Source organism: Thalassophryne amazonica, chromosome 4, assembly GCF_902500255.1.
Source record: "Thalassophryne amazonica chromosome 4, fThaAma1.1, whole genome shotgun sequence".
NCBI lineage: Eukaryota > Metazoa > Chordata > Actinopteri > Batrachoidiformes > Batrachoididae > Thalassophryne > Thalassophryne amazonica.
The window spans coordinates 122,712,781-122,733,063 of NC_047106.1; the positions used below are offsets into that span (position 1 = coordinate 122,712,781).

Genomic DNA, 20,283 nt, shown 5'->3' on the forward strand with positions numbered 1-20,283 from the left:
TTTGGCACACACAGATCCAAAACAATTAAATACTTACAAAGAAAGAAAATAATCCAACAATGCACCCATGCACCCAAAAGGGTGTAGGCAGAAGCAAAAGCTTGTAAACGCCCATCCCTTTAACCAAAAATAAAAAGTATATATATATATATATATATATATACCCATGATAACTAATACAAAGTACGAGGTCTGTGAGAAAAGAAATGGACCTTTTTAAAACACCTCCGTTGGAAGCCTTACAGGACAGGTTTGAACATGCCCAGCTGTTAAACAATTTCTCGAATACTCACTCGACTGAAAGCCATCCAAAACCGCCTGAATCTTACAAATGGGTATCAACACGGAGATGTTTTTCTGTGGCACCATGCGATGAGCGGCTGCGTGCCGACGTGCGAATCCGTCCGCACGTCTTTCATTACAAAATCTCCTTTAACAGTGGAATGTCCGGATAAACTGCTGATCTCGACCTCTTCTGAAACTTCTCTGTTCTCTCACGACGTCCTGGGTCAACAGAGGCTTAAATTTGGAAGTTTTCAGCTCGAAACAGGCTGACGACGGCAGCTCGGGGCGCGGCGCACCATCCGGCTCCGTGGGCAGTCCTTAAAGCGACAGTAACACTCCATAATCTCTCATCAGCCCTTAAAGTTTTCACCGAAAACCGTCTAAATTTCTCGAATGGTGTCCACTCGGATCTGCCTCACAGTTTCTGAAAAAATTTTGATAAAGCAAAGCGCCAGTCTCAACAAGTTGTCAGACAAAGGAATTCCGACAGGAGGGGTGGACCAGTGCTCACTCAAAGCCTGCCCACAGCCGAATGACGCAACCGACAGGCGTGAAAAACTCACGCATGCGCACAAGGGTTCAAGCTTGGCTGATGTAATCGCACGTGATTCAAATCTATATAGTTAAAAAAAAAAATAAAAAGGTCCGTTTCTTTTCTCACAGACCTCGTATAAATTAATCCCTGAACTAAAATTTCAAAACACAAACATGCAAACAGCAGTGTACCAAAAACAAAACAAAATCAATAAACCTAATTTATCATGCTATAGCAAGTAATCAACTAATTTTTGTAGAGCTCTTTAAAGCCAACCAAATTACAGAGTGATTTTATGTGTTATCTGGGCAGTTATTCCAAATATCATCACCTTTAATAGAAACACAATGACTTTTTACAGTAGTTCGAATTTTTGATTTCTGAAATAATAATGTTCCTCTCAAATTATAACTGGAGTTCCTTATTTTAAATAGGTCCTGGACATGTTGTGGTAGAAGTTTTTTTTTTTTTCTTTAAAGATAATTTGTGTTACGATATAATCAATCAAAACCCCAAATTTCAAAATATGCAAATGGACAAACAATGGATTTGTTGGCTCACGATATGGTTCCTTACTAATAATTCTTATAGCTTTCTTTTGAAGTAAAAATATATGATTTATATTAGTTTTGTAGGTGGTTCCCTAAACTTCAATACAGTAGGTCATGTATGGAACACGTAATGAATGATATAAGGTAACTAATGAGTGTTGGGAGAGAACGTCTTGTGCTTTATACATAATGGTAATTATCTTTGACATTTTAGATTTAAGATAATTTATGCATTAGATTATCATCAATAAAGACCCCAAGAAATTTTGTTTCATTTACAAGTTCAATTTCAACATTGTGTACTGATACGTTTCTACATAAATTCCTGGGCTTATTTCCAAATATGATACACTTTGTTTTAGCAAAGTGAAGTGACAATTTGTTTGAATCAAACCATTCTTTAAATCTCTGTCGTTTAAAATTCTGTAGTTCCCTCAACATCGTGTCCAGAACCTGTCTCAAATGATCCCCACCACAAAACACAGTGGTGTCATCAGCAAATAGAATACAACTCACAAACTTAATATATAAAAGAAACAACAAAGGCCCAAGAACTGAGCCCTGGGGCACCCCACAAGTGCACCTCAAAAATTCAGAATTTATCCCACCAATGTGAACACACTGACACCTATTGTACAAATAACTAGCTATCCAATCATGAGCTAATCCTCTGATGCCATACGTCCGTAATTATCCAATAATAAGGTATGATCTATGGTATCGAATGCTTCCTGTAAGTCGAAAAAACCCCCAAAAACTCTGGTATATTATTTGTTTTCAATTGCATTTGTGATGTGTTCCTCAAAATCAATTATCGCCAGTGCAGTAGATTTTTTTCTAAATCCATATGGCTGCTCATTTAGTATATGATATTTAGATTTTGATTAAAACTTGTAAACACGAAACAAACATGCACAAAGACAACGCACTCAGAGTCTGCTCCAGATGGTTGACCATACCTGTATGTATCCATAATGTAAATCCTGTGTGCTGAGTGCCAGAGGCTGAACAACAGGGAAATTGAATTCTGATCCAGTCCACTCCTCTGTGTGTTAGTGTTATACAACAGACTATTGTGTCTGGCATTTGCATTAGAGCCATGAAATTCAGCCCACTGGCTTTCAGCATGCATCTCAATGAGACAACAGAAGTTCTACCTTATCTGTTGCCAAGCTACAGCAATATTACATGCATGCCTGGTCTTCAAAGCGTCTCTGCATCATATTTTTGAAATCCATCAGAAGAAAGCAGTGGACAGACTACAAGAAAACCTATTTGCTTCCTTTTGGTGTGTAGATTTGATGTGACTTTTAAGTACCACAGCAGAAAATTAGAGCGGCGGTGGCAGCAGAAGGCGTGACACGCAAATCTGATGGACATGATATTTAATCGCTGACTTTGAGGCAGCAATTGTTTGGTACAAGGTGGGGAACGTGCCTCCTATTGTGCTGCTGTATGTGAAGTCGCTTTCTGTGTATCTGTCATTATGAGCAGTGAATCAAGGGAGCAGGCAGGGGCGGTTGAGAAGAGGCCCCCTGGGAGCTTGGCCTTGTCCTGTCACTACCGGGATGGGGCCAGATAATAATGGAGACATCATGAAAGCAGGAGATAGGCTCCGCTTTTCAAAGTAGAGATGGGAAGAATGTGCACCGTCCCATCACAACAGCCTTGCAGTCCTTGATTGGGTGCCTTGCCTTTCTTAAAACAAATGACAATACCGTCTGCCTTCAGAAAAACACAAAAAAATCATCTATTATGCCTCAGAAGACACGGGTGACCTACTTTAGTCATACCTGCCGTCACTTGGGACAAAATGAAAAAGGTTTGCAAGAGACCTGCAGTAATTTGCCTTTTATCTAAGTGTCACCACATGAATTACATTTTGATATTCAGATCTCAGGCAAGCAGAACAGAACAGAAAACATGTAACAAGCTTCAGATCAGTAGCACTCAAATGCAAAAACAGCAGTGAGGATTTCAAAGTGTTGTGCCATTTAGTGCAATGCATAGAGCTAAACAATTATATGCTGCCATCAAAAACTATTTATTTTCCAATATCTCTTTCACTCCAAGATGCTCCCTCTGGTGCTTCTCAGAGATTGTTGATGACAAGTCTCTTAGAAATCTCTCAAAGACACTTCCAGAAAGTGCCTCTCAAAGAAAGAAAATTAAGTTTTAGAACTCATCGTGACCCCATGCAGCTGTTTTAAAAAAAAGGTCAGATCAGTTTGCTGTCCTGAATTTGTTATTTCCACCACTCTCACGCTGCCTTTTACAAGTTAATAGCCTTGGCTTGATCACCACAGGGGGAAGCAGAGTGCTGAACACAGACTGGAGTGGGTATCATCAACAATTTGAAATGTTTACTGCGTGAGACCTTCATTTCTCCTTCACAAATTAATTGAACTGACAGCTGAAGAATAACTTTTCCATGTTTTGCTCTCAGATAAATTGTCTTTATTTGGAACCTGGTTGATTTTTCTCTGCAAATATGGAAATATATATTTTCCTGTCTACTGCCAGGAACTACTTTTAAATGTAATAGCTGTCATGCTCTTAAGAGAACATTTGGGTTCACTGTCAAAATTGAGCCAATTTAAGCTCCTTTCAAACATTTAATGGAGTATAGTTTAGGAAGGCAGCCACAGCTGCTGAGTGACCACAACAGGACGGTATTCATGCAGTGCCAAGGCGAGCGGAACAATGGTCACATCCGAAATTATGTCTCTGAAAATAGTTTTTGTGTGTATTCTACAACAGAGCCTCAGTTTTGGCTGAAGTGTGAAATGCTTTTTTTTTTAAATATTAGCATTATGTTTTTTTTTTTTACAATAATTGTATGTTCATTTTCATGTGTTTTGAGAGCAGTGGTTTAAAGAAATAAATTGCCAAACTGCTGTATGTCAACATTTCTTTTGTTGTTTGTGCATGATTTATTACCTCCAATGTGCCAAGGAGGTTTTTGAATGTGTTCACATCCAACCCCAGAGCTTGGACAGCCAACAAAAGAGGCTGCAGGAATCGTTCTGTTTAAATGATTTGAATTCATCCATCCACCTGAGAATGTATTTTTTTTTTTTAGAAGCCAAAGCATGTGTTGTTTGGCCTTGAAGCCATAAATCGTCTTCTTGTCTAACCATAGCTTATGCCCTAATTCAGTGGTTTTCAAACTGTGAGGTGCGTTCTTCGGGGGGGGGGGGGGGGGGTGTGTGTGTGTGTGCAAAAAAATAACTGTAAACACTGTTAACCAATAAAAGAAGAACCAGAAAAAAGTAAAAAGACAACATTCTTCACTAACATGCCAAGAACAAAATGGATATTCTTTTAGTGCATAAATCTACCAGTGAGAAGACAGTTTGGGGCAACCAAAAAAGAAGAAAGTAAGGGATGATCTTCATTTACTCATCTCCACAGTGCATCCCCACATCAGCTGCATGTGTGCATCAAAGACCCAGACTCAGTGCTCATACTAAGGGCCCCTTCACACATAGTGCAAAGTTTGGACGAAGTGCACACTTAGTGCGCATGACGCAGGAATTGTGTGCAAACTGTGTACTTTCGTCCCAGCCTCCAACTCCTCGTACACCTGTTGCTACAACTATTTGCGGGTACATGTGCCTGAAAGACAGAGGGTGCGCTGTGCGACCACATTGCACCGTCTCACGGCAGGTGTCGGCCAAATTCCAGGTGACACGCATGAACACCTAACACCGCTGGCATGGCACTTAAAAATGTATGGCCAGTTGCACTCTTGGTACGACAACAGTCTGCAGATGACCACTGTCATAACGGGAGTGAAATTTGTCTAAGTTCCACGTGACTGTGGAGCTGCCGAGATGTGGCGTGCTGTCGATTCCCCTCACAACGCGTGTGTGTGTGTGTCATGCGCTCCACCGCTCCCCCCAACACATGCATGCAGGACAGTGAGCGGGGTACCGCAGGACCATATGACAGATCAACAGTACAACAAATACGCCACTTTCAGTAGTCACATATCAACAGAAATGCACTGTAGCAAATGCTGTTTGGTCAGTTATCACAGCACTTTTTTTTCTTTAATTGAGAAAATACATTTGTTGGCTTGTTAATTAGAGCCATTTTACACTCCTTTTACAAGACAGTGTTTGTTGTGAAGTGGTAGAGTTGCCATCTTGTAATTAGGACATGTAGGTTCAAATCCTGTGAATTTTTTTAAACCAGGGTTATTTAACCACAGAGTTCTGTATTGTGTCCCCCTTTATGTATTATTTATATCAACCCAGTGATATTCACAGCTGGTTTTTATTTCATTTTCCTCCAAATCAGCAGCATGATGTGGTGCACCTCGTCCCATGGAACATAATGCCATCAGCTGCAGCAGCGTGAGCTGCTGTTCCTGCTGGACAGACACCATCGCGTGCACAAACCATCGTGCTAGCATTGTGCACGCCTGATCGTCGAAGAAATGTTGTGTTCTGCATTAATTTCGAACTGTTTCGCGCTGTTTTGCCATTGTCCACACGTTGTCCACACTTCGAACTATGTGTGAAGGGGCCATAAGTTATACATTCAATTTGTCAGTGAATGTGAAAAAAATTATAGCTCTACTCAATACACTGAAATTATTTTTTAAAACATTACAAAACATTTTACCATTATAATCTGAAGTAAAGATTCATACTGTAGGATGCAGGGATAAGAAATTACAAAATTCTTGAAAAGTTCTAATTTGGTGAGATATACATTCCAACATGAAATGGTATACAGATTATTAAGGTTTATGAGCCCCGTGGTAAGAATATTTACATGAGTTGAGAGTTACGCCTCATCGAATGGAACATCCCACTTCGAAACAAATGAAAATATTCTTTCCATTGCATGAATGTAAATCATTCATTATTTGTTTCAAATGTCACCTAAATAGATCTAGATATTTTGCTTAATATTAGACAGGCATTTCTTCTTGGAACAGGAAGTGGACAGCAGCTGGGCAGACATGTCCCTGTGAACACTGCAACAATTGAATATACAGTCACTTCCTTGGATAATAGAAGCATTATTATGAAACGCTATACATAACACATTGGACAAAACTGCATGGTAAATGAAACCAAAATGCACAGTTCGTGATCTCACTCATACGATGGGACAAATGAATATCCTGTGACATACTCGTACAACCCCAATTCCAGTGAAGTTGGGACGTTGTGTAAAATGTAAATAAAACAGAATACAATGATTTGCAAATCCTCTTCAACCTATAATCAATTGAATACACCACAAAGACAAGATATTTAATGTTCAAACTGATAAACTTTATTGTTTTTGTGCAAATATTTGCTCATTTTGAAATGGATGCCTGCAACATGTTTGAAAAAAGCTGGGACAGTGGTATGTTTGCCACAGTGTTACATAGGGATGGATTTCGAGAACCAGTTCCTTTCGGGTATCTTTAAGAAATGATTCAATCCACTGACCACTGACCGTTTTGCTTAACGATTCCCTTATCGGTCCTTCAGAGTGGCCGTTGTTTTTGGGGGTGTTTGTCACGAAAATGATCATTTCTTGACATTGATTACAGACCCTGCAGCAGGTCTGTAATCAACTTTTCTGCAGCGCTGCTTTACTTTGAACCTTGAACCAGTTGAAGCAGTGGTGCTTCAATCTGTGAATCATCTGTGAATCACTGCCACAATTCTCCATGTAATGTGGAGTTGCATCAGGAAGGGCATCCAGCATAAAACCTGTGCCAATTCAACATGCAGATCCACCTTGGATTTGCTGTGGCGACCCCAAGTGCAAACAAGGGAGCAGCCGAAGGGACTTACTATTTTATTCATATAATAATAAGAATACAACAAAAGTAATAATAACTCATAATAAGTAATAATGCTACAATACAATTTTAGAGAAAGAGACAAAAAGAACCTGATGAAACAAAACACAACAGAAAAGATAAAACCAACTAACAATGAAAATAAATAAATACTGTAGTGTTCAGAATAATAGTATTGCTATGTGACTAAAAAGATTAATCCAGGTTTTGAGTATATTTCTTATTGTTACATGGGAAACAAGGTACCAGTAGATTATCACAAATCCAACAAGACCAAGCATTCATGATATGCACACTCTTAAGGCTATGAAATTGGGCTATTAGTTAAAAAAAAGTAGGAATGGGGTGTTCATAATAATACAACCCCTGGCAAAAATTATGGAATCACCGGCCTCGGAGGATGTTCATTCAGTTGTTTAATTTTGTAGAAAAAAAGCAGATCACAGACATGACACAAAACTAAAGTCATTTCAAATGGCAACTTTCTGGCTTTAAGAAACACTATAAGAAATCAAGAAAAAAAAGATTGTGGCAGTCAGTAACGGTTACTTTTTTAGACCAAGCAGAGGAAAAAAATATGGAATCACTCAATTCTGAGGAAAAAATTATGGAATCACCCTGTAAATTTTCATCCCCCAAATTAACACCTGCATCAAATCAGATCTGCTCATTGACATTGACCCTATGCCATGACATTGACCCTATGCCATGACATTGACCCTATGTGTCTTTTTGCAAGGAATGTTTTTGCAGTTTTTGCTCTATGGCAAGATGCATTATCATCTTGAAAAATGATTTCATCATCCCCAAACATCCTTTCAATTGTCCAAAATATCAACATAAACTTGTGCATTTATTGATGATGTAATGACAGCCATCTCCCCAGTGCCTTTACCTGACATGCAGCCCCATATCATCAATGACTGTGGAAATTTACATGTTCTCTTCAGGCAGTCATCTTTATAAATCTCATTGGAAAGGCACCAAACAAAAGTTCCAGCATCATCACCTTGCCCAATGCAGATTCGAGATTCATCACTGAATATGACTTTCATCCAGTCATCCACAGTCCACAATTGCTTTTCCTTAGCCCACTGTAACCTTGTTTTTTTTTCTGTTTAGGTGTTAATGATGCCTTTCGTTTAGCTTTTCTGTATGTAAATCCCATTTCCTTTAGGCGATTTCTTACAGTTCGGTCACAGACGTTGACTCGTTTCCTCCCATTCGTTCCTCATTTGTTTTGTTGTACATTTTTCGATTTTTGAAACATATTGCTTTAAGTTTTCTGTCTTGACGCTTTGATGTCTTCCTTGGTCTACCAGTATGTTTGCCTTTAACAACCTTCCCATGTTGTTTGTATTTGGTCCAGAGTTTAGACACAGCTGACTGTGAACAACCAACATCTTTTGCAACATTGTGTGATGATTTACTCTCTTTTAAGAGTTTGATAATCCTCTCCTTTGTTTCAATTGACATCTCTCGTGTTGGAGCCATGATTCATGTCAGTCCACTTGGTGCAACAGCTCTCCAAGGTGTGATCACTCCTTTTTAGATGCAGACTAACGAGCAGATCTGATATGATGCAGGTGTTAGTTTTGGGGATGAAAATTTACAGGGTGATTCCATAATTTTTTCCTCAGAATTGAGTGATTCCATATTTTTTTCCTCTGCTTGGTCTAAAAAAGTAACCGTTACTGACTGCCACAATCTTTTTTTCTTGATTTCTTATAGTGTTTCTTAAAGCCAGAAAGTTGCCATTTGAAATGACTTTAGTTTTGTGTCATGTCTGTGATCTGCTTTTTTTTCTACAAAATTAAACAACTGAATGAACATCCTCCAAGGCCAGTGATTCCATAATTTTTGCCAGGGGTTGTAGTAGCATCTGCTGTTGACGCTACAAACTCAAAACTATTATGTTCAAACTGCTTTTTTAGCAATCCTGTGAATCACTAAACAAGTATTTAGTTGTATAACCACAGTTTTTCATGATTTCTTCACATCTGCGAGGGATTCATTTTGTTGGTGTGGAGCCAAGATTTTGCTGGTTTACTAGTGTGCTTGGGGTCATTGTCTTGTTGAAACACCCATTTCAAGGGCATGTCCTCTTCAGCATAAGGCAACATGACCTCTTCAATTATTTTGACATATCCAAACTGATCCATGATACCTGGTATGCGATATATAGGCCCAACACCATAGTAGGAGAAACATGCCCATATCATGATGCTTGCACCACCATGCTTCACTGTCTTCACTGTGAACTGTGGCTTGAATTCAGAGTTTGGGGGTCGTCTCTCAAACTGTCTGCGGCCCTTGGACCCAAAAAGAACAATTTTACTCTCACCTGTCCACAAAATATTCCTCCATTTCTCTTTAGGCCAGTTGATGTGTTCTTTGTCAAATTGTAACCTCTTCTGCACATGTCTTTTATTTAACAGAGGGAATTTGTGGGAGATTCTTGAAAATAAATTAGCTTCACACAGGCATCTTCTAACTGTCACAGCACTTACAGGTAACTCCAGACTGTCTTTGATCATCCTGGAGCTGATCAATGGGTGAGCCTTTGCCATTCTGGTTATTCTTCTATCCATTTCAGTGGCTGTTTTCCATTTTCTTCCATACGTCTGTTTTTTTTTTTTTGGTCCATTTTAAAGCATTGGAGATCATTGTAGATGAACAGCCTATAATTTTTTGCACCTGCGTATAAGTTTTCCCCTCTCCAATCAACTTTTTAATCAAACTACGCTGTTCTTCTGAACAATGTCTTGAACGTCCCATTGTCCTCAGGCTTTCAAAGAGAAAAGCATGTTCAACAGGTGCTGGCTTCATCCTTAAATAGGGGACACCTGATTCACACCTGTTTGTTCCACAAAACTGACGAACTCACTGACTCAATGTCACACTACTATTATTGTGAACACCCCCTTTTCTCCTTTTTTTACTAATAGCCCAATTTTGTAGCCTTAATAGTGTGCATATCATGAATAATTGGTCTTGTTGGATTTGTGAGAATCTACTGAATCTACTGGTACCTTGTTTCCCATATAACCATAAGAAATATACTCAAAACCTGGATTAATCTTTTTAGTCACATAGCACTACTATTATTCTGAACACTACTGTACATATAGAAATAAATAACTGTTTCCTTTGAACACCTAGAGACTCTTACACCTCCACTTCATCCTCATTTTATTTAAGTTTAATGACAATATGTTTCGGTCAAACCAAATTTTCGATGTGTTAATTTATTCAGTGATTTCCTCCAGAACTATCTGCAAAACTAGAAAACTGCTGCTTCCTCGTAAGAGCAGAATACTACTGGAATGAATATGAATAAGGAAAGTTGGGGTTTTTTTTCTCACTAAATGGATGCTGCTCTCACTGCAGTTTATTGTCTGGAATAGTCCCAGATTGCATTTCAGAGTTTCTAGAATTCAAACATTTTCTTGCGGGTGGTGTTGGGGGGTAATTTTGCGTTTCAGCTTTTTGTGTTTTTCACCACTTTCATCCCTGAATATGTCAATCATGAGTTACTTTTGTGCAGATTAAAGTCACTAACTAGGACTCCCGTCTTGTTGCGAGAAAGAAACGAGAATCGTCCTCCATTCTGTTGATATAACTCCAAACGCTGTGCGGCTCTCTGCCGAGTCAAGTTAGAACGATAGAGTCCAGTCGGAATTAATAACTTCAAAGTGAAACGCTGTTTAAATCAAATGACACCTCATTCCAAACATTGTGATACAAACAAACTGCTATTGATGATAACGTTTTTTCTTTCCAAAACGAGACGTCCTGTGCTGATGTGCAGCAGCCAGCTGAGCTCAGTTCAGCGGTATGGAGAGACATTCATGCCAAAATGTTTGAATGAAAATTCTTTTGACAAAAACTACAGATTTTTATTTTTATTTATGTCCAGAGATCAAGGATCCAGTGACCAATTTAAAATGTTGTTGACATAAAAAACCTGTAAAGCCTACTTTTATTACACAGAAAATTCACAAGAGGTATCGATAAGCGGAATTGATAATGGCATCAATATCGATAAAATCTTATCAATACCCATCCCCAGTGTTACATCACCTTTCCTTCTAACAACACTCAATAAGCATTTAGGAACTGAGGACACTAATTGTTGAAGCTTTGTAGGTGGAATTCTTTCCCGTTCTTGCTTGATATATGACTTCAGTTGTTCAACAGTCCGGGGTCTCTATTTTGTGCTTCATAATGAACCACATTTTCAATGGGTGACAGGTCTGGACTGCAGGCAGGCCAGTCTAGTACCTGCACTCTACTTACTACAAAGCCATGCTGTTGTAACACGTGCAGAATGCGGCTTTGCACTGTCTTGATGAAATAAGCAGGGACATCCCTGAAAAAGGTATTGCTTAGATGGCGGCAACCTGGATGTACCTTTCAGCATTGATGATGCCGTCACAGATGTGTAAGGTGCCCATGCCATGGGCACTAACACACCCCCATACCATCATAGATGCTGGCTTTTGAAATAGCACTGGTAACAATCTGGATGGTCTTTTTCCTCTTTTGTCCAGAGGAGACGACATCAATGATTTCTAAAAACAATTTGAAATGTGGACTCATCAGATATAGCACACTTTTCCACTTTGTGTCTGTCCATTTCAAATGAGCTCGGGCCCATAGAAGGTGGCCATGTTTCTGGATGTTGTTGATGTATGGCTTTCACTTTGCATGGTAGAGTTTTAACTTGCACTTGTAGATGTAGCGACGAACTGTGTTAACTGACAATGGTTTCTGAAGTGTTCCTGAGCCCATGCAGTAAGATCCTTTACACAATGATGCCGGTTTTTAATGCAGTGCCGCCTGAGGGATCGAAGGTCACGGGCATTCAGTGTTGGTTTTCAGCCTTGCCACTTACATGTAGAAAATTCTCCAGATTCTCTGAATTTTCTGATTATATAATGGACTGTAGATTAAGGAATCCCTAAATTCCTTGCAATTGAACGTTAAGAAACATTGTTCTTAAACTGATGGACTATTTTTTTCAAGCAGTTGTTCACAAAGTGGTGAACCTCGCCCCATCTTTGCTTGTGAGTGGCTGAGACTTTTGGGGATGCTCCTTTTATACCCAATCATGAATGTCCTCAGTTCCCAAACACTTATTGAGTGTTGTTAGAAGGAAAGGTAATGTAACACAGTGGTAAACATATTACTGTCCCAGCTTTTTTGAAACGTGTTGGAGGCATCCATTTCAAAATAAGCAAATATTTGCACAAAAAGAATAAAGTTTATCAGTTTGAACATTAAATATCTTGTCTTGATGGTGTATTCAATTCAATATAGGTTGAAGAGGATTTGCAAATCATTGTATTCTGTTTTTATTTACATTTACACAACATCCTAACTTCACTGGAACTGGGGGTTGTACAATCCAACAGTCAACTGATCAGCATCTATTTAGTTTTCATATAAAAACAACTTTTGTGGTGGATCAGCAAAAAGGGGAAGAGCTGGGGGATATAAGGATGCATCACATTGTGATGTGTTAGTTTTCAGCCTTTGGTGGAGGTCTGCACTGAGTGTCCTTCTTACTGCCTCAAATGTGTTCGTGATGTTCCTTGTCTCAACAACTGTGAAGTTCAGGTACCAGCATCAATCACGCAGAACAGTAAACCTGACACTTATTTCTCTTCTTGTCTGCAGAAAAACCAATGCCGCAGGGTCCCCCAGGTGGTGTTATTGGGATCCTTGGAGGTGTTGTTGCCATTGGACTTATCGTTGGTGTAGCTGTTACTGTTTTCATGGTTCATCGGCGGCAGCAGAAGACCCGCACTGAGACAGATAATGACCTGTGAGTATCAGGCCTCACCCAGAGAATATTGCAGGGGGATGGACAGTTGGAAAGATTAGCTGTGCAGTCTTGTCAACTCACAAGAGCAAAACACTTTGAAAAGCACAAACCACTTCTTGGGAGTATTTATGCACTTTGAAGTAGAACAACACATGGCAACTAGGCATTCTGAAAACACAAAAATCTGTTTCCCTGTTCATATTTCAATGTTGCGTAATGTTTTCTGAGCTGGAAAAATGCAATTTGTCTTAATTTATTTAAATAAATAGAATAGATGAACATCATTAACACATCAGATAATTAAATTGGAATCTGGGGATAAACATGGATACTAATAGGCCTCTGGGCCTATGGATTATTTATTTGAATGAACTGGTGAGATTCTACAACTTTCAGCAAACTCGTGTACGTCATGGGGTGTCTGATAAACACAATGAGGTTTTGACAATGAGCTTATGCTTCCTTTAATAAAAAGAAAGCTGCTTGTCTCTTCTCAGACAAGGGCCAGAGAATATAATGGTTCTTGAAACATTCAGTCTTATCAAGGGTGACTTCTCTCTACATCTCTTCCAACAATCATGTGGGTGTGTCTCACAGAGCAAGCAAGTTTCCACATGAACTTTCTTTGTGTAAGTGACAGATGTTAAAAAAAAAAAAAAAAATCATTTTAGGCATACATTTTGCAAATAACAGAGGAGGTCTTGCATTGCATGCAAAGAAATATGTTTGTTTTAAAGTCTTTTTTTTTGTCCGTGACTGCCTGTCTGACAGAAAGATGCTAAGCTGTAGAACTCCCTGTATGGCATGTTAGCAGTTTTGAATGTCAAGTGCTGTAATTTGACATATTTCCTCAAAACATTTTGTGATTGATGTACCAAGCCCTAATCCTTATTATAACTAATAGAACTAAGGCAAAGCCTTGGACTGAACATTGACGTAGGTTGATGTAAATATGTTGTGTCGATTGTATGTGATACATCATAGTTTAAAATTACTTGAGATGAAGGTACTTTAAATAGACTGACATGATTTGTTAATGATAAACTATTGTAGGCTTTAATGGTGCATACAAGGGCGTTTACTAAGGGCGTTCCGCAGGGGTCGGTCCTCGGACCACTCCTCTTCATTCTCTATATAAATAATGTTACAGAAAATGTTTCTGGTGCTAAATTTCATTTTTACGCAGATGATACTGTGATATACACCTCAGCGCCCACATTAGAATTGGCTCTATCCCAGCTGCAGAACACTTTTAATATTGTCCAGTCAAATTTTAATGGCTTAAAACTTGTTTTAAATGCAGCCAAAACCAAATGCATGTTGTTTTCAAACTCCAAATCTAAATCACAGAATTTGCCAGTAATCACTTCTTCTCAAGGAGTACAAATTGAACAAGTGTCTCAGTATAGATATCTTGTGATTTTAGTTGACAACAGTCTCTCTTTTACACCTCATATCCAGCAGCTGGCAAAGAGACTGAAAGTGAAATTAGGTTTTTACTTTAGAATCAAGTCTTGTCTGTCATTTGAGGCCAAAAAGAGATTGGTTGCATCTACCTTTATGTCTGTGTTGGATTACGGTGACGTAATCTATATGAATGCTTCTGTTCAAAGTCTGCGTGTTTTAGATTCTGTTTATCATGGTGCCTTAAGGTTTGTCACCAACTTAAAATCTCTTACTCATCATTGTTTGTTGTATTCTCGTGTTGGTTGGTCAGATCTGTCTTCTCGAAGAAAAAACCATTGGCATCTTTTAATTTACAAATGTATTTTAGGCTTGCTTCCCTCATATCTCCAGGTTTTTATCAGCACAAAAGCCGCAGGTACTTATAGTCTGCGCTCCCAGGATCTGCTGTTACTGTCTGTTCCTAAGGTCAGAACAGAACGGGGAAAGAAGGCTTTTAAATTTGCCACGCCCTACACCTGGAACAATTTACAAAATGATCTGAAACTTCAGGAGCTGGTCTCTTTAAACACTTTTAAATCACTACTACAATACTTGGAGGCTCAAACATCAGTCTGTAGATGTTTGGACAGATGATCACTTGATGCTTATTTTTAACATGTTTCTTGAGTATCAATGTATGTCTTATCCTGTTTGTCTCTTCTGTTTGTGTTAACTTTGTGTTTTTGCTGCCTGTCTTGGCCAGGACTCTCTTGGAAAAGAGATTTTCAATCTCAATGAGCTTTTCCTGGTTAAATAAAGGTTTGATGATGACATGGGGGTTTATTAAAGGTTTTCATGAAAATATCATGACTAAGTAGAATATCGAGAACAGAAACTTATGTATTTTCAAGATCAACTGATTTACTGAATGAGCAATGTAATTTATAATAACAGTAAGTAATATGTTTATGTTGCCAACATTAATAAGCGAAGCCCCTCACCATCTTACCATGTCATTTCGGTCCTTCTTTTTCTTCAATAAAATTGTTCTGGGCATCATTAGCATGGCTAAAACCCTTCAGCTTCTGTGAGACTTCATCTCCCAGACTCCCCAACCAGGGCCTCCCCACCATTTTAAACATTTTTTTTTAAATTTGCCTCTCACATGCCTGGAAGCTCCTCACCATGTCATATAGGTCCTTCAGACTTTTTAAATTAAAATCCTTCAGCTTTAAAACCTTTATTTTGAAGTCATAGTCATTATTGGCACAAGATATCATTGTCACCCGCCAGCTTCACAAAGATCGTAGACAAAGATGAGCCACTCTTGGCCTTAAACAGATGCCTATCTTGAATGCGTTCATGGGGAGAAACAGGAAAAAAATAAAAATAAATAAATAATACACAAACAGTCTGAGAGGTGTTTGAGCCACAGACAGATACACAGACACATCTTCTTTTATTATCATAAGGCAGAAAACTCTAAGTGCCAGGTTTGACAAAGATCGTTAACAAAGGCGAGTCAGTCTCTGCCTTAATCAGATGCCTATAATGCTTTCACAGGGAGAGACAGAAAAATAAAGAAATAATAAATATTACACAAATACGAGGTCTATTAGAAAAGTATCCGACCTTATTATTTTTTTTCAAAAACCATATGGATTTGAATCACGTGTGATTGTGTCAGCCAAGCTTGAACCTTCGTGCGCATGCGTGAGTTTTTTCACGCCTGTCGGTTGCGTCATTCGCCTGTGAGCAGGCTTTGAGTAAGGAGTGGTCCACCCCTCTCGTCATTTTTTTCATTGTTTAGGAATGGCTCAGAGACTGCCGCTGTGCTTGATCAAAATTTTTTCAGAAACTGTGAGGGACATCAAAGTGGACACCATTCGAGAAATTCAGATCGTTTTTGGTGAAAATTTTATGGGCTTCAAAGAGATTACGGAGTGTTACTGTCGCTTTAAGGACGGCCCAGAGTGACTGGTGGCGCGCCGCGCTCTGAAACTGCCATCGACAGGCTGAGCGACCATTTAATTTCCAAACAGATGGCTGTATGGATCCGTGACCATCGTGTGCAATTTCTCTGGTTATCATAAGAGCTGGACATCAACCATTTTCTGGCAGATTTCACTTTTAACAAGAGATTTTGTCATGGAAAGCCGAGCGGAGGCTTCGCGCGTCACAATGGATTCGCTACTGGAGCGAGACAAAACCACCTCCATTTTGGTCTCACAGGACGGCTTTGAGATGGCGTTCAGAGAGCTGTGGGTGGTTTTTCCATCGAGTGATTATCCGAGAAATTGTGGATGTGCCTGGACATGTCAGAACATGTCCTGTGAGGCTTCATCACAGCGTTGCTTTGCGCCATGTGGCACCGCGGCGATGCGCGAAGCCTCTGCTCCTCTTTCCATGACAAAACCTCTGTAACAGAGGAATGTGCCGTTCATTTCCAAACTGGATGCTGTGTTTTATCCGGGATGTCATCTGGCTAGTACAGGAATTGTGAAAAGGCGCATTGAGACAGACGTGCGGAGGAATTACGCGCGTCATAATCTGAGAGATACGATGTCTGTCAATAAAGTAATGGTCCTTTTTATTTTTTTCAAAAACTATATGGATTTCATTCATATGTTTTTATGTCAGACATGCTTGAACCCTCGTGCGCATGCGTGAGTTTTTCCACGCCTGTCGGTGATGTCATTTGCCTGTGAGCACGCCTTTGGAAGGAGTGGTCCCACCCCCTCGTCGGATTTTCATTGTCTTGAAATGGCTGAATGAAAAGGACTTTTTTCCCATCAGAATTTTTTCAGAAGCTGTTAGAGACTGGCACCTGGAAACCATTCAAAAAATTTATCTGGCTTTCGGTGAAAATTTTACGGGCTTCACAGAGAATAAGGTCTGTTAGTACAGCTTTAAGTACCCCTTTAAGGACGCTCGGTGCGCCGTGCTCTGAGCTGCGACGTCGCGGCACAAGCCACTGGACCATTTCTAAACGGATGGCTCTGTGGATACGAGACCATCGTGTGCTCTTTCTCTGGTTATCATAAGAGCTGGACATCAGCCATTTTTCTGCAGATTTCACTTTTAACAAGAGATTTTGTCATGGAAAGCTGCGCGGAGGCTTCACGCGTCACGACCGATTCGCTTTGGAAGCGAGACAAAGGAACACCTCCCTTTCGGCGTGTCAGAGGACAAGTTTGGACATGCCTATCTCGGCTTTCAATGCTTACCAGTCCAGTAAGTATCAGTGAAATTGTGGAGAGCTGGACATGTCCAAACTTGTCCTCTGACACGCCGAAACGGAGGTGTTCCTTTGTCTCGCTTCCAAATCTCTTGTTAAAAGTGAAATCTGCCGGAAAATGGCTGATGTTCAGCTCTTGTGATAACCAGAGAAAGAGCACACGATGGTCTCGTATCCACAGAGCCATCCGTTTACAAATGGTCCGGTGGCTTGTGCCGCGTCGTCGCAGCTCAGAGCGTGGCGCACCGAGCGCAGCACACCGAGCGTCCTTAAAGGGGTCCGTAAAGCTGTAGTAACAGTCCTTATTCTCTGTGAAGCCCGTAAAATTTTCACCGAAAGCCAGATAAATTTTTCGAATGGTTTCCAGGTGCCAGTCTCTAACAGCTTCTGAAAAAATTCTGATGGAAAAAAAGTCCTTTTCATTCCGCCATTTCCAGACAATGAAAATCCGACAAGGGGGCGGGACCACTCCTTCCCAAGGCGTGCTCACAGGCGAATGACGTCACTGACAGGCGTGGAAAAACTCACGCATGCACACGAGGGTTCAAGCATGTCTGACGTAAAAACATATGAATGAAATCCATATAGTTTTTGAAAAAATAAAAAAGACCGTTACTTTATTGACAGACCTCATATGTGAGCCACAGACACTTCTTGCTTTATTTTCACAAAGCAGAATGTTCACACACGCCAGTTCGGCGACAAAGATGAGTCACTCTCTGCCATAAACAGATACCTATCTGTAACATGTGCATGGGGAGAGATGGAAAAAATAAAGAAATAAATAATGCACAAACAGTGTGACAGATATGTGACACACAGACACACACTTCTTGCTTTATTATCACATGGCAGAATGTTGTCACACGCCAGCTTTGACAAAGATCATTGAAAAAGAAGAGTCACTCTCTGCTTTAAACAGATGTTTATTTCTAATGCAGTGGAGGCTGCTGGTTTATCAGAGAGGGGAACTCATTGTCAATTTACATCATAATAATTGGCAATTTATGTATATGTAAATTCAAATATGTAAAATGGTCATAACAGTTCAGAGTTGCACAGGCATTTCACAGTTTATATTGCTATTACATACAGTATTTTATGATGGCACAATTACATTATAACACAAGTATATTATTGTTTTTAAACACAAATTTCAAGGTGCATATAGAACCTTTATTATTAAACATACATAACAGAGCCTGTTTGATTGACATCTTGCCCTTTATTTTTCCATGCAAATGTTATGTTAAAGGTTGGCCAGCAGATGTGGCCGTACCTAATTGTATCAAAAGCTTCAAAACACTGAACCATTACTTCATATTGATTCAGTGGTTCAAAACGCTTCAGTTTCTCTGTCACAAATTTCATCAATAAAATTCATCAGCAACCAATAATTATTCCCACATGTGCCCAGATAGACTTACAATCATGAATAGTTTGATATTGTGTGATCAGCGTGTTTTTAACGTGCAACGATCTTAAACATTAACTTAATGAAGAACGAAGCAGAGTAACAACGTTTAATCTGGTACCTGATGCCTGCTATCTGTGAATGTTCCTGGCATCAAAATCACCAGTTTTGTCCAGTTCTCTTGTCTTTCTGCAGATTTGGACTCATTTTGTTTGACTGCAGTACATTTTCCTTTTTTTTGGGGGGGGGGGGGGGGGGGCACTGTATAAATATATGATATTGAATGTGCGCCTTTGAAACAGACTGATTTATAGTGCACACAAAATACTTTGGAATAAATTTAACAATGCATAAATATGTAAAAATGTGTGAATTAATTCTCATGCCTAAATCTCAAAATAGCTCTCAATCAAAGCGGGATTCGGCCTGTTGACTGATCGTCAAATCATTGTGCCGAAGTCCAGCATCCAGGCTAGTCCAGGCCTGCCCACAGCTCCATTCAACCCCAGAGATGCTCGGCGTCCAGGGGCGGGACAAAATTGTGGCATTTACCCCATGGCCATCAAGTTTCGAGGCAATAAAAAAAACCTTTCCAGGCAGTCCCACTGAAGTGAGCAGACGCTCGGCTTCTACAGGAAAATGCACTGACGACAGACCATATGAGAAAAAGATTTATGAGAAGTTAAGAAAATAGTTTGTCAATTTGTGATAAGTAGCTGATTCTGAACGAACTCGTCTTCAAAATTAACATGTTCTAGCTCATTAGTAGTCAATGAAATGGTCACAAACTGCACATATTTGACCACTTAATATTTTGACATTTTAGTGGAAGCTGAGTTTCCCTTGCAGTCCTAAGCCTGATTCACATGGCAGGATTTTAAAATTATCTGTAGGTTTCCAAAACCCAAGAGACCACACACATGGAAATAAAAAATCATAGATCTAACAGGTTTGGTGTTCAGCCACACAGTGAAGTCAACACACCACACACAAACAGACAAACAGATTTCACACACAAACATTCCCAGGTCAGACAGGAAATCGCAAAATCTCTCGACAGTAAACAAACGGAGATACTTTGTGGACTATTTAAAGCAGAGGGGAAAAAAAATGACACAAAAAGATAAAAGAAAAGGCGTTCCTTACAGGATTAGAGACAGTGCAACCACCAGATTTTCTGGTAAGTCATAACGTGTTTTGATTTTATTTTCTGCTCCGTGCATCCGTCA

At 39.6% G+C, this 20,283-nt stretch overlaps 1 protein-coding gene across 1 annotated transcript in view; it reads left to right on the forward strand.

Annotated features, from left to right (window-relative positions):
* nectin1b (nectin cell adhesion molecule 1b) overlaps positions 1-20,283 on the forward strand; it is a 1,042,283-nt gene that overhangs the window by 656,096 nt on the left and 365,904 nt on the right. Inside the window, 1 exon segment of the mRNA XM_034168488.1 lies at positions 12,869-13,016. Coding sequence (XP_034024379.1) covers positions 12,869-13,016 — 148 coding nt within the window.